Here is a 16,261-nt window from a genome sequence, read left to right on the forward strand (position 1 = left end):
GCGGGGGGGGGGGGGGGGGGGGGGGGGGGGGGGGGGGGGGGGTTGCTTTCTCTAAGTGCTATTCCTGACCATAAAACTGGCACCTTTTTGATTCTGAAGCTGATAACATGGGGCCTGACTGTTAAACTGACAAAAGGGACATGAACCAGCGATTAGAATTTCCCTGAACAGCCAAAAAAAAACTGGACATACACACATGTAACCGTGGCAATTGACCTTGCTCTGTGTTTCATTACCCCATCAAAGGGATACCCCTTGTCTCACCCAAGTCTGACATAATCCAGGAAGCCGAACTTTAATTAACCAAAGACTGCAGTCTCCAAAGACTCAGAGCATTTAATTAAGTTTAATTAAATCTTAGTTACTTGATTATGTTTGCCTCTATTTGAGTAGTTATGTTAACATGTTGTTGCTATCTGTTGTTGATATTAGTGCTGAAAAGAATCTAAATAAGTTACTTTTGCAGTGTTTTTATTTTCAGCAAGACACTCCCTCATCTAATGTAATCAATGCTTGTTCATAATACTTTCCTACAAAATTCCTTTAGAAATGATGATAAATATAGTCTTAGTCGCCCGCTTGAATTTAAGGATGAATAACTAAATTTCCCGGTTCCTAAGGAGAGATGATCTTGGATTAATCTAAGCTTTCCTCATGTAACCTGAGCTCCCCCAAGTGGACGAAATAAGTATTACATACCCTCGTTGGAAATGCCGTTAAATGTATAAATATCCTGACCAATAATGTGACAATTGTTTCCTGTTACCAAATGCTTAACTTAGAATGGTACAACCGTTTGACCGAGGTTCGATTGTGGAAAATATTTGATTATAATACGCGCAAATAGATTTCTTTTCTTTTAGACATTAAGTTTAGAAAGGCAGTCTCTCGGGAAACCTGAAACACCCTCTGGGGAACCACGCCCCAGACAACAAAAGAGCGTTCGTTCTCGCTTCTCTTCTGCTCTTCTCTCCTCTCTCTCGGCTCGCTCTGCCCTCTGAACACTTCGGCACGCGTCTGGCGTGCCCCGCCAGGCAACGCCCTAAGAGTTCGCCCAGCCCTTTGTTCGCTTGAAGCTACACACGCGAAGTGCCGCGACATCGATCTGCCCCTCAGTTTGTTTTATTTTCTTTCTTTCTTTTGTTTTGTTAAAGTTATCAGTCCGTGCCAGGATCGAGCAGCTAGCGTGGGACCCGTGCAACAGGCCAAAGCAGGCCGTCGACAAGCCGTAAGACCTAACCAACATTCTGTGGTCAGAGATTTCCTTTTAACTCCTAAACTCATAACGTTAGCTTACTTTCATTAGTTCTCCTATGCCGTATGAGTCAAATGCTTCCCACAATCGAACCTCCATGTCTCAATTGTTTATTTTCCCGGTATTTAACCACCCTTTTATATCGCATTATTTCGAGAATAAAGTCACTGTAATATAATCAAGAACTGTGTGTGTTGCCTATTTCTACATTCCTGCCAAGAGAATTGACCCTTTAGATATGAGACTGACTGATTGATTTAAGATAATTGAGCGATTATTAACTAACTGATCACTAGTAATAATTGTATAATTATTAAAAGCTACCTAGAGGTCCGGAGACTCTAGGATTATAACAACTCCGGTGGTGCCCTGGAACGAGGAATATTTTTGATTTTATGAATATTAAAATTCATAATTGGGTATTAATTCTCATAAATTTATTAAAATTCATAACAAATTTAGCCATGCTACAACTTACACCTGTTTTTTTTGTAATGGCAGGGGGGGCGACTCCTGTGGTTGCAAAAGAAGTCCAACTTAATTACAATTATTACAATATTTAATATTAATTTTCATTCATTCAATACAATATTTAATATTCATTTTTGAATGTTTTATACTACATCAGGCAGCAAACTTTCTGTTGAAGCAGCCAAAGCTACACAGTTAACAACACTGAACTATGAATAAAAACTACAAAGAGAGAGGAAGGGTGGATGCTAATAAGAGATACGTCTCACGTCCAGGTTATTATAACAATAGATTATAATAATATGAGTGTGTGAGGACAGTGAGGATACAACTTGGCTACTTCATACAGAGGAGTGTATGTGGAATTAACAATGCACATTCCCCCCCGTGGAAGTTCAAATGAGACAGCTGTCAGTCACTTGTTTTTACTACACTCCATGATAAACCACATAATTATACAATGTTACAATCACACTCATCACCATGAACTCTCAACCCATTTTTGCTTTTCTCACATAAAACAATATCTGTACAATGCACACAGAAAGACACTGAATTGTGAAACCTGTCTTGACAAATCCACAATAGGCCAATAGGCTTATGCAATGCACAAATCAAACAAAATCATCTGTAACCCAGTTATCAGAAACAGCATGCATCAGTTCAATAACTTTTATTCTTACAACTGCTGAATTAATGGGCAATGGTAAATATTTTGAAGAGCAGATAGAAAGAAAACCTGCCAACTTAAACTAAATATTGTAAACATCAAAGCTACCAACTTAAAACGACTTAAAGCAATGGGCCACATTCTGCAAAACCCTCTGCAGTGATTTAAGATTATGCCACAAATCACAACCATCAATGGGAGTAAACAACAAGTGCACACTATAAAAACAGCATCTTACCTTATGAAGATTTTGGCACTCCAAACGTGGACTTGTGCACTGGAGTGATGCTGATAAAGTCTCTCATGAGGTCCTGAATATTAATATGATCCAAAATGTCTCTGTGGACATGTAGTAATGCCATTTGACATCAATCTCTTCTGGGTGTCAGTGTTACAGAGCCAAGTTTTCAGGCATCAAAGTGCGGAGAAAGACTGGCTCTGTCAATGTTAATGGGAAGCTGAAGGGAACTCAGGGCGCACTGTCCCCTCTGCAGCATCCACGATAATTTGGTCAAACTTGCGCTCGATTTCTGATCGAGACTGGACATGAAGCGACTGGACATGTTACTGGCACCATCAAAACAGTAGCCTTGTAGTTTTTCCAAAGCAAGGTTCAGTCGCAAGAAGATGTCCTTGATGCAGAGAAAGAGGGTTTCTGATGTTGTGTCAGGTGCATTATAAAACCCCAAATATACACTCTGCTGGGAAAGGGTAGGATCCACGTAAAATAAGAGACAAGAGAACTACTCAGATGACCCAGTGTCCATTGTTCCGTCACCGGTCAGTCCATAGTAATGAGAGTCAGATGCCGCAGCTACTATCTTGCGATGAACCGCATGTGCAAAGCGCTCCAGTATTTCATTTTGCACTGGATCTGACATCCAGGACTCCCTTCTGAGCAGGCTGCAGGTATTGAATATGTGCGCTCCAGCATAAGCTGCCAAGTTTGATCAACCAGAAAGTCAGCTCCAGAACCATCTAAACAGTCTTTTGTTCTTTTTCCACAATATCAGACATCAGAGGATTGATTGGTGTGCTACTTAATGCAGCAATCTTGTTCAGAGCTTCAAGATGGAAACACGATTTTCATGCTCTCTAAATATTTCCACCGCCTTTTGCCAATTTGAGAAGCCTCCTTTCACAAATGTGCCGTCAGCTCTTTGCGGTCCTCAATAATTTGCTTCTTTGCAACAGCAAAGCAACATGTGAAGCATAATGCTTTTTTTTTTTAAGGCATTTCTACCGCTACAAACCAACCGGAATTGAATGATCTTGACAAGCTTTCTGTCCCAAAAAGGCTGGATGGAAAGTTAAAATCCTTTGGCTTAACCAATCACAAATTGTTGGAGTAACGGACGTAAGTTCTGTTACACACACACACTCATGTAGCCACTAATGAATTTCAGCATGTCAACGAGAATTTCAGAGTTTTTCAAAACCCCTACCAAATCCATACTTTCAAGGACGAGCGCGGATTCAGCTGCCACCAATTGTAGTTGTCCTTAGGATATTTATCCAGTTTTGTGGTTATTCACAAACAAGACATATTACTAGCTCCAGGATGAGTTTAGCCTACTTTAGCACAAACACAGTCTTAGCAGTGTTTCGCCATTAGACCCCATTGTGATGTTGTATGTTAAGGGGGTAGTGATGCCATGAGCTGTACAGGAATATCTTCCACAAATGTTTATATTACATCCAAATGATGGATTATTTGGAAAATCCATCCCTAACTTAAAGTATCACTGCAGCGGACTAAAAAAAGAGTTACTTTAGTTGGAAGAAAACTTGGCAATACTAACATACTGGAAGAATCTGCTCAACCTCTTTTGCTAGTTAGATGTTGATTTGGTTTGGTAGAATGTTGGAAAGGAAATTCAACCTTTCAGCCCGAGTAATGTCCCACCATAATGTCCTATTCAATATAATTAAATTTTTATTTATATAGCGCCAATTCATAACAACAGTTATCTTGTTGCACTTTTCATATAGAGCAGGTTTAGACCGTACTCTGTTTAATAAGCAAGAAATATATAACATCTAACTTCAGATGAAATGTGCCATTACATGTGAATACAAATTAGCATAGTTGCCCTTGATCAAAGCACCCTTGACTTCTCAAAGCTCAGTTGAGCACTGAAACTGTATCAGGCACATCACTGAAGTGAAAAAAAACCTTAAAATGCTATTAATGTCTGTTGTCCATTCTTCTGTGTCCTTTAATAAGAGAATGACAATAATCACACTGCTATGAAAGAAGTAACCATATCCCGCGTGTGTACACACATTCTGAAGGCTTTTTATTTTAGCAGGAACAATTAGTGATTCCCATCATCTTGGACAGAATAAGTCAAAATGCTTTTCTACCAGCTGATCTTTTGAGCGAGCAATAGCTTTTGAGTTGCTTTGTTAATTCATTGCCAACGCAAGTGTGCTCGTATTTCTGTAAAAGGACATGTCGTTAACATGTTTGTGGATGTGTGATTGCTTCTGGTGCTGAAAATGGATATAGAAGTAACTGTATCTTCAGTAATTATTTAAAAAAATCTATTGTTGTCAATTAAGTATTGGACTCTGAAATCCAGTTCCAGTCCCTCCCCTGTACAGATAAGCAGTTAAAGTTAATGGATGGATGGATTGTGTAATTCTGGCAAGTCTTCGGAAATCTCCAGAATAACCAACAGTTGTTCTGCACAATGACAGCAGTAGCAACACTATGACTCAGTTTTGTTTGTTCACAAATATTTTGCGGGGTCACACAACAAAAACAATACAGAGAAACATGCATAAATATTATGGCCATACAGTGTCTTTCTCCAAACAAGTCATTCATGATGCAAGAAACCTTTCAAATATCCTCTGATCTGACTTTTTCTCTACCAATACCAGTTTTGTAGTAGTAGGGTACTAACTGAGTACTGATCCAAATAATAAATTTGGATCAAAATAATAATAATCCAGTATACCACATTTTTATTCTCTAACTTAAAACCTGTAAACCTCTCTGATATTTTGTCCATTACCATACATTTGCCGTAACTTTTAGGGGTAATGAAACAACAATGTCCATGTTAACAGAACAGATTTCTACTTGAAAAATCTTACTTTATATTTCTGCATATTTCTGTGCATTTTTTAACCTTTATTACAGAAAGTAGAAACATGATAAAAAATATGGCAGAGACAGATGTAATAAAGGTCTCCAGCCAGACTTGAACTAGGGACATTGCAGTTCATGTTCGACACCTTAACTGCTAATCCATGGGGGTGACCCTGCTATGTGTTCACATTTGCATGAAAAAGACACAATTTTTATACATTAAAAAAACGTGTTAATAACATTAAAATGATATACAGTAAAACATGGACAGTACTACCTAATAGCCACAGACAGTATAACAAACCCTTTAGCTCCTTACAGACTAACATTAACTGGATCATACTGAACCAATTAACTCACTAATCCAACCCAAAAGCCTTGACAGCAGCGTAGATCCTCTCTCTCTCCACTGCTTTAGCATCCTTTATTGCACTGTCAGCTTCCATCATGCCATAGACAAGAGCCGAATAAATCCATGTGTCCTCATCTCTCTGAGAAAATACATGAGATGACAATGGTAAAAAAGATTCAAAACTGGTTTATTAAGATGAATCCTACCTTTAAAATCCTTACCTGTTGACTTTTCTGATAACCACTGTTTTGTTGCAGGATGACAGCACCTGGATTGTGTGAAATAAAATAGATAATGATAAAAAAGGATGCAGCAGTTTTAGTTTAAATTTAATAGAGAGATCTGTTAGTAACTTTATTATTTATTATTATTATTTATATTATATTACCATTTGAACAATCACACTTGATTGTCTTGATGGCGTAAATGAGGAAGGCTATAACAGTCAGACTTATCGCCAAGACAGCACACAGCAGGACAATAATAGCATTGGCCTTCTGTGACCAAATGGCTCCTGGAACATAGTCAAAAGGAAAAACTATTAAAGTTAGCAAAAAAGTAAATAATTTTTAATGTCCCCTTCTTGTTAAATGATTTTTCATGTAATAAAAATTAAATTTCGATGTTATTTGACTTACAATCTTAACACTGAACATATATATAACGCTTAAATATATAGATTTTATAATGAACAGAATAATTATACAGTTACCTTGAATGTCCAGTTTTGTTCCATCTCCCACTAATATCTTCCCACATGTAGCCACAGCACAGTAGTAAGTCCCAGCATCAGAGGAGCTGACGTTCTTAGAGAAGTGATAAACACAGCTTTTCTGATAGTCAGATCTCTTGTCACATTCATCATGTCCATTTCCATCAGTGTAGATGCTGTCTGGATGAGATTTATCTGATCCGGCTCTGAACCAGTACACACTGTGATCTCCTGGACACGTCTCATTGTCAGATTCAGAGAGGACTGAACACTGGAGAGTCACAGAGTCTCCTGGACGGTCTTTATCAGATACTTTCATCTCCCGAATGACAGTATAGTTTGATGTCCTCTGAGTTTTGCCTGCAAGATACAAAACTGTGCTGAAAGTTTGAGATCTCTACACGAATGAAATCTTATAACAGATTTAAGAATAGTTTAGAAGAACAGAAAAGAATTTTGCATGATACTCTGCAGAAATAAGTGTATAGAATCTGAAGTAAAATTATATCTTAATTTAGATCCTGGGAGTAATACAACACAATTTAGGAAATTTGGAAATCGGATTTTTCAGAAAAATTGGTAATAAGCATTAACAAAGTGAAGTGTTAAGTGGTTAAAGTGATTCTAAAATATTACAAGGAATACATCACGTAATTACCTTGTAATGACAAATAGGTGCCACTCCAAGTAACCTTAAACCACTCCACGACTGCACAGTGATACATTCCCTCATCTTTTTCAATTGTCCTCAAAATGGTCATATTGCTAATATTCTTATATTCTTTTACTTCCAATCTTGAGGCAGAAAAGTCTGGTCCATACTCAGGGTTTGTATTTTTCCGCAGTTTCAATATTAATTTTAGAGTATTCCCAGCACTCTGCTTGTACCACCAAAGTTGTTCACGGTTCAACCCCTCGTCAGGCAAAACACATGTGAAGGTTGCAGGTTCACCAAGTTGAACTGTGGTCACTGGAACCAACGTATCTGAATGAAATAAAAACATTTAACACATGAAACAGTAAATAACAATCAGTTTATAATGTAAAAAATGGGGACACAACAGGGTAATTACACAAACCACCAAACATCTAATTAGCATGCAGACACTTAAATGAGAAAACATGATTGGATAGCACTTACATCCTTGATGAAGAACAAGTAGTGTAACCCATAACAGGATCATCTTGACATTGTCTCTTGTTAAGAAACTTGTTGGTATTTCAGTGGGTGAAGGAGGTGAGATGGTCATGACACATCAAACATAAAATGCATCTCATTGGTTATCACAGAATATGCAAAATGCACTTCCTGTCACATTGGTCTCATCCTTGTCTTTGTGCATATTAAGTCTTTTTCATCCTTCATAGCCATGTTGATATTGTTGACATTTAACTTTTGACTTTTATTTTGAACATGCTTGTCTTTTACTGAGTGAATTTGAATATTGCTTGGACTTTAAGCAGCAAGGAAAGATTCTCAGGCTGTTTCAAATGCCAGGGCGCATGAAGTGTGTGTTTCAGAGGAGACGAAAGCCAGGCTGAACAAATGCTTCGTCCCCAAATGAGATGGTTTAGCCTCACAAAGACCAGAGCTAAAATGCGTTTTGGATTGTCTGTTCAATTACAGAAATCAAATATTTCTGACTTTATCATGAGGAGGCCACTCTGAAACAGCTGACATAGGGATACAATTACAGTCTAACATAACGAGTAACATAATTAGTTACCGTACTTTTAATACCCTGTAATAAGTAATGTAATCTTATTATTGTTTAAGGAGTAATAAGTAAAAAGTAACTTATCACAATTTCTGAGTAACTTGCCCAACACTGATCATGGATTGATCGCAGTCTGAGGAGCTGAGAACCAGTTTATAATCCATGGTAAGGTAATCAAGAACTATTTACTACAACTCAAGTAATGTCTAATCCAAAACTAATGGTTGTGAGCACTGACGCAAGTGGGAGAGAAAGGGGTCAGACACAATTATAGTTCATCTGCTCGCTCTCATAGGTCTAACCAGAAAAACCTGCTGTCTGTCCTAAGACCTGACCTTAAAGTTCCCATGAAACAGAAACCGGAGTGCTATTTGCTTCCTGATATTTTTGTGTATTCTGTTGACACACAAAGCTTTAAACTAGCAACAAGTGAATCTGTTCATCAGCGAACTCCGTAAATCACAGATAGTTGAGGCAGGGCAGCCAGGGGACATCGGAGGGAGAAGCAGAAAATATTGTTATCCATCAAATTTGATCAAGTTTCACCAAAATCAGTTAATGATGATGTTTTTGTTTTTGTACAGTTATCAGTGAGGTCCGGTGGTCGGCCCCCAGAAACACCATACTCGGTTGCGTCATAAAAATGTAAAAAGCTTTTCATTCGACACTGAATTAATACGCACCCCCAGAGCGCGCAATGAGTCATCAACATTTTAAAATTGTTTTCCAGGAACTGTCAAACTCTAAAATACCATCAAAAATATCTACATTGTTGGGCCAAATGCTGGTGTATTAGTGCAAGGCGTATGCAATAAAAACAAATTAACATTGATTTTGATTTCATGGGGACATTAAGACTTATGGAAACATGCTTTTGTGAACGTAGCACTTAGCTCGGCCTGCTGATTTTGTAGCTTCCTTCAAAAAGCTGCTAAAGACACACCTGTTAAGACATGTCTTTGGGTTACCTACAGTATATGCACCAGGTCTGCATTTTATGTATCTATCTGTGTTATTTATTTCATACCATGTATTTATTGTGAATTGTTTGACCACTTACTATGTATCTATCTTGTATCATTCCCATAACCACCAATGTGAAATGTAACGTGTGCGAGGTGGGTACAAACTGCACTTGACTAAAATATCCTTACCTTTCTGTTTGTTCTGCCTCACCTGTTAGCGCAGGACAGCATTAACTTAATACGTAATCGATTACGTAAATACGTCGACACGCATTACGTGCCAGAAAAGTCTATGAAAAAGATGTATGCAGCCATTTGCAGTGACTCAAAGCAGAGGAGCCATATTAAATACTGTGCGAGCCAGCCCATTCAGATGCTACACATCATCAATGAAGACCCGCCCACTCTGCCTGTTAGTCACATCAGCAGGAAGAGCACAGCAGACAGAGTTGGGGAGGGCTGCTAAACCATTCATCCTTGGTACTCCCACGACTTCTTCTGACAGTGTAGCAGTACTCTCCCAATATCACAGGAACACAGTCAACAGGAGGCAATTACGAGTTTCTAACCTGCATATTTTAATCTGAGATATATAAATTAAAACAAAAGCCCTGCAGTAAATACTTACAAATAAGTTGTGTCCTGCTTTGTACTTTCCAACAACAGGAAACAGATAATCACATAATCAGCTGTTCTTAAAACTACAACTGTTGCTGGAGTTTTGACACATAAAACATTACCATACAGTTGCTGTGTCCAGCCCCTGTATACATAATACACAAAACGAAAGCCCCGCAGTAAATTGTTTCATGTACTTTGTTTCCTGCTTTGCGCTTTCACACACAAACAGTCAAAGAATGAATACACTCTCACAGTGGCAAATGATGGATGGAAACTAAAGTACTGTTGTGGTTGGGCTTCAAACTAAGGTGTCAAGATAGAGGGGCTTTTCTTTCTTCTCCATTTTAGCCTCAGGAAGCTGGGTTTAACTGCTGTTTCACCTGTTTTAAAAAGGCAAGTTGAAACACAATTCAATTAAATTTTATTTATATATAAAAACAAAGAGGGTCTTTTTTCCTTCCTCACACTGTTTTGTCCTGAGGAAGCTGGGTTTGACTAATGTTTTACCAGTTTTAAAGGCAAGTGGAATAACAATATATTATTAATTGTTATAAATACTTACTACTTACAGGAGTAGTTAAAGGGGTCACGAGGTTCGATACATACACACTTACCCAGTAAAGCAAAGTCATGACTGTTATGTACTGTGGGTTGGCGCTTTTCATTGGTAGTTGCTGAGGGGGGAGGTGCTAGTTATTCACTTGTTCCACCCCACTAATTTCAGTTTGCTTTATTGGCATGAATTCCAAAAGAACAATATTGCCAAAGCTTCAAGTATAACACAAGATAACAATTCAATTCATACAGTTCATTAAATAAATAAAACAAAGTACCCCATTATCTGTCAATGTAACTGCTGCATGCGGCTTTGCTTGAAGGCTTTTATAAAGTGCTGTGAGACCAGAAAGAGGAAGGGGTTTATTACTTTGAGTAGTTATGCTCCAACATAACATAAAATGGAACATAAATTCTCCATGTGTATTGTTGTTAGTCATGCTTCTTGTGGGAAGTTGTGGTTGACAAATATACAGCAGTTCACTGTGAAAACCAATGACTGTCTATAACAGTCTCTCTCTTTCTCTCTCTCTCACACACACACACTTTGTGTCTCAATGCGCACAAGGAAAATATGTGGATTCAAACCAAATGTGACCTTTTTCACAGCATTTAGACATTTAGAGATCTCAAACACAGTTATAACTAATGACATTATTAATTGCTGCATTGTGTTCCTCCTGTGCTTTTCCTTGTATGACAAATAAAAATGTCTTTTGTGGAAAAAGATCTATAAATCAGGGTAGCCTTGTGTCTTTTGTCCAAGGTGGCTTAAAATCAAGGACTGGACTTGGTTGAATATGCTTGAAGATGTTTTGCTTCTCATCCAAGAGCCTTCTTCCATTCTGACTGACTGGTGGGAGGTCCCAGATATTTAACCTGTGTGGGGTTGTTATAGAGGTGATGGATATAATTGGTTTGTAACTGACTACTGACTTTTCTAACAATGTTGCTGGAATTACCTGAGGCCAAGTCTGAAAAAACATTGTTTGCATTGTCGCATGAGGCCAAATGTGAACGTTTGTTCAATCTCCTGGGAAAGGATGATAGGACAGGATTTTAAGTGGGGGATAAGTGGTGTCCTCACTCCTCTTTCAAACAATCTGTCCTCCTTGTCCAGAATACGTACATTGTTGTGCTTAGTAAGTGTTTCCTTTACCCTTCAAATTTAAGTAAACTGAGTCTTGACCTGAGTCATTGGCCTTTCTGTGTTGAGCCATGCGTTTGTGTAGTGTTTGTTCAGTTTCCCCAATACAAAGATCTATGCACTCCTCACTGCATTGAAAAGCATACACCAGGTTGCTTTTCTTTCTGGTGGACAAATATTTGTCTTAACATGTTCTTGGGTTTAAAAAATACAGCGATGGAGCATGGTTAGCTCACTTGGTTGAGTGCCCGCCTCATTTAGAATGCTGAGTCCTTACTGCAGTGGCCCGGTTTGAGTCTAGCCTGTGGCCATTTGGTGTGCGTTGCCCCCTAACTCTCTCCCTGTTTTCTACTGCCATCCACTGTCCTGTCTCTCAAAACAAAAAATAAACTTAAAAATTTATATATTTTTTAAAAACACAGGAATGTGTTGTTGAAAATCCTCCAGACATTGAATTGACTCTTCTTTTCCTCATCACCTCTACTTTTGATGTACCTCCTGGATCTGCTTTCACAAAGGTCCAAGTCTGGAGTCAAATCAGGCCAAGTCAGAACTAAAGAAGCCTCTTGGATGAGAGGCAAAAAGTCTTAAAGCATCTTCAACCAAGTCCAGTTGCCTCTGAGAATCTTTCCAGATAACTTATGTCGTTTGTGTCTTCCAAGGAATGGCTACTGTAAAAACCTGTAGGCAACAATAACCTAAGGCTTTCTCTGTAGAATTATATCGCTATAGACAAGCGTTTCTCCAAATCACCGCAGAATAAAGCAGCCTCTAGGCTAAAACGGTCTGTGGGATTTCCTACAGATGGTGATGTAATTTTCCAAGAGAGCTGATTGGTCAGTAGGCAGCGTTTTCACATAGCTGATCTCTTATCTGGAACATGGTCATGGCCATGGTAACTTATGCGGAACGGTTACCCATTCAGCATAAGTTACCATGGCGATCGACCCCGGTAAGAAGTGAACCACCTTCGTGGTACTGAAAACCCAGGGCTAACCCCGAAGTTACTTCGATAAGCTCAAATCCTGCTTCGTGGTACAGGCCCCAGGAGTCTAGACACTAGTGATGGTGGTGAAGGCAGTGTCTGTCTTGTGTGTCATTTGCTAGCAAGCTAGCCACCAGTATATCGAAAACAACACTTTTTTTTTTTTGTAATGTTGCTGGCTACTTTTCTTTTAGCCAGCAACATTACTGTAAGAACGGAATTTCTGCAGCCACTGGGCCCAGTTGTTGTTGTCGGTAAATACTTCCAGCTGCTCATTACACCACATAGTTTCTTTTCTATTTCTTTTTGAGTAACCCTTTATGTTTAATATTTATATAAAAATCTCAGTTATTTTTGTACCAAAATGCATTGTGTTTACTTGAGGTGTGATTTCATCACACCAATATCTTTGAAAACATTTGTAACTTCATTATCTACATTCACATTTGCTAACTGAAGGTCTACTTCTTCCCACTTTCCGGTTTCTCAGCATGTTAACAACACCAACTGCCGGCCAGTAGAACTGCATGAAACCTGTGTGTGTGCTAGTAGAACATGATATAGCCTACATCCAAAATGATCAAAATCAAAATATTGCTTCATTTTGCTGTATCTAAATACCCACATACAGTGCGTCAAAAGGACAGTTTTTATGTTGGACTTCCAGTGCATGTGCTTCACAAAACACAAAAGCTGGTTATCACAGAAACAAGAAACAAATATAATTAAGAATAATAAAAGAAGAATACAAAACCAACTAATCATGCAAATCTCTCATGAAATGAAAATGGATCACAGGTTTGCTAAATGTAGGGGGAAGTTCATTTTCTACATTTCAGCCAATCACCATGATTTCTTCTTTGTAAACCTTGATCACCTTGTGACTAAACCTTCCATTTACGTGGGGAGACATGAGTAGTGCAAGACGAAGGCTCTGTACCACAATGACAAGAAGACTGGCTGCTTTGATTCTTCTAAGTACAATTTGTAAGTACAATTCTTAACTAGGGTGAGAAAAATACTCATGCAAACTATTGTTTTTACTAAACGGTGTGTGAAAAAATATTAATACATATTAGGAAATGCCATGTAATAATATTTAATATCGAAAATGCTTTACACTTTTCATTGACTTTGTCCACTTGTGTTGTCTCTGTTATTGTCACTTTCTACAGACCTGATTCAAACTGCAGAGGTTCCTCGCCAGATCTCTTTGACTGTGGTTGAACTTGGTGACAATTTTACTTTTCGCTGTCTGGTCTCTGAGACGGATGGCAAATACTTTTATTGGTACAAGCAGTCCCTTGGATATATGGTCCAAATGATCGCTGGAGTAATACTTGGCAAAATAACAGTTAGCGATCAATTTAAAGACTCTGGTTTCACAGTAACAAAAGCGGATACTCAGTATTGTCTTACTATCAGAAATGTCAGTAAAAACGATGAAGCAACATACTTCTGTCAAAATGGACAGTCGTATTCACAGACTTTCATTAATGGCATCTTCTTGGCTGTGAATGGTAAAACATATTTATTGTCTGTGCTATGTGAATGATTCCTAAGTTTTCATCTTAAAACGTATTTAGCTTGTAAATTGCTTTTGACGCCTCTTTTTAACTGAATCACACAGATCCTAATCAGCAGAAATCTGTCATGGTGAAACAAAGTCCGGAGACAGCATCAGTCCAACCTAGAGGCTCAGTTACCATCCAGTGTTCACTTCTCTCCAAGAACAAAGGAAACACAGATCAATGTCCAGAGGAACACAGTGTGTACTGGTTCAGAGCTGGATCAGGAGAATCCCATCCAAACATAATTTACAGTCACAACAACACCAGTGATGAACAGGTGGAAAAGAGCTGTGTCTACAGTCTGTCCAAAACTATACAGAGCCCCTCTGATGCTGGGACGTACTACTGTGCTGTTGTCACATGTGGAGAGATCCTGTTTGGTGAAGGAACAAAAGTGGACACAAGTACGTCTTCAAAATTTTATTAGAATCATATCTGTAACTTCCAAAATGTACTAGATTTTGGAAGATTAGTCTGTTGGTTTCTTTTAAGGTTAAGGGAGACTAGGAGTTGAAAAAAGCATGAAGCCAATACACGCAGTTAACAACTAAATTTAATAATTATATAACTGATATATTCAAGACCTAAACATTTATTATGCAAAACTATTGAGGAGGAATTTATTCATTCATAATAATTATTTTACGCGTACATTATTTTTTCCTGATAAATGTCTCTTAGGAAATGTTCCTGATTCAGGATCTGAATTAGCCCGAGTTGTCGTGATGCTAGGAGTGGTGTTGGCCTGCTGTGTGATGGTGATTGTCGTCCTTATTTTCTACATGAATCGAAGGAAAGTTTGTGAACATTGCAAAGGTAGGTTTGCCTTAGAACTAAGAACCCTTGTTTTGGGCACATCAAAGGAGTGAATGTGTTTAACTGTAAAGCCCAAAATGATTAAAGTATGTTGTTTGTTCAAAACAAAATGACAAATCACACTGAGATCACACTGCTATGACAGATGTAGCCTTCATGCCAGGGTGTACACACATTGTGGAAGCTTTGTTTTTATTTTAAAAGGAGCAATGAGTGATTCCCATCATCTTGGACATGACAGGTCGACTGTGGATCAATCAAATTATCTGGTAAATATGCTTTTGGTAAATATGCAGCATTGGTTTGTCCTATTTGCACTGGCTAAGTGGGTATATTGATCCCTTCTAGGGAACTCGAACTGCGTCGGTGACGACACTATGGGAACGCCTCTGGGCGTGGCAGGGCTGAAATCATGAATGAAACTACTCCAATCCTATTGGCATTGCTAGAACGGTATATAAGCACGCCGGCACACCGGAGACATTAGCTTTTTTCTATTCAGTAGGCACTCTGGCATGTTCGAGACTACTCGAAAAGCAAGAGTAAGTTTTCTTACCTGGAAGGAGAAGCAGAGGAGATGGCTGGTGAGCGGTTCAGGCAGTGTGTTTTTCCATGCCCGTGCTACATCACGGCTGGGGACACTCATGCCCTGTGTGTTTCCTGTCTGGGGATGCCGCATGCCCAGGCAGCTCTCGAGGGGACTGCTTGCAGCCATTGCGAGGCCCTGCCCCTGAGGGTGCTGAGGTCCCGTGCGGCTCTCTTTTCCGAAGACGGCCGGATGCGCTCTCCCCGTGGCTCGGGCCCGGCGGTCGCTGAGGCGGCGCGGCGGCTTCGGTCATGGGGCTCCCAGCGCAACATCTCCGAGGGCATCAGGACTGCCGAGGCTTTTTCCCGTTCCTCGTCTGCTGACTCTGCGTCCTCTCTTCCCCGTTCGGGAGTCCTAATTCTGAGGAGCTAGACGTGCTTAGCATCATGGAGGATGACTTCCGGGAGCCGGGCCGATGTCATCAGTCTATAGTCTCCCACCTATGAGAGGCGGGGCAGGAGCCGCGGGCCGGTAGTAACCTCAATGAGCTTTTCTGCAGCGCGAGCGCCACCCTCGCGTCGACCCTTTCCATTCTTTCCTGATTTACACAATGAGTTGTGTAAATCATGGAACAGACCAAAAAAAAAAAAAAACGGCTAACTGTGTCCCCTCTGCTGGACTACAGCAGCGTGACAGAAACTAAGCAGCATGGCTATGGCCCTCGCTTCATTCCTTCAGACGCTGGCGCTCCCCACCAAGCCGTGTCGGACGACATCCGCTTTGTAAGAGGCTCCTAG

General features: G+C 39.4%; 1 protein-coding gene and 1 pseudogene across 1 annotated transcript; one reads left to right on the top strand and one right to left on the bottom strand.

Moving 5' to 3' along the window:
* Nucleotides 1-5,742: 5,742 nt before the first annotated feature.
* LOC123957100 lies at nucleotides 5,743-7,744 on the bottom strand. Its single transcript, XM_046029675.1, has 6 exons — nucleotides 7,702-7,744; nucleotides 7,219-7,545; nucleotides 6,561-6,920; nucleotides 6,237-6,362; nucleotides 6,070-6,116; nucleotides 5,743-5,987 (listed from the first exon to the last, which is right to left on the bottom strand). Exons 1-6 carry the CDS (start codon nucleotides 7,742-7,744, stop codon nucleotides 5,856-5,858), a joined length of 1,035 nt encoding a protein of 344 aa, XP_045885631.1. The 3' UTR covers nucleotides 5,743-5,855.
* A 4,038-nt stretch (nucleotides 7,745-11,782) lies between these two features.
* Nucleotides 11,783-16,261, top strand: LOC123957307 (annotated as a pseudogene).

This window comes from Micropterus dolomieu, linkage group LG19 (genome assembly GCF_021292245.1).
Source record: "Micropterus dolomieu isolate WLL.071019.BEF.003 ecotype Adirondacks linkage group LG19, ASM2129224v1, whole genome shotgun sequence".
NCBI classification, from domain to species: domain Eukaryota; kingdom Metazoa; phylum Chordata; class Actinopteri; order Centrarchiformes; family Centrarchidae; genus Micropterus; species Micropterus dolomieu.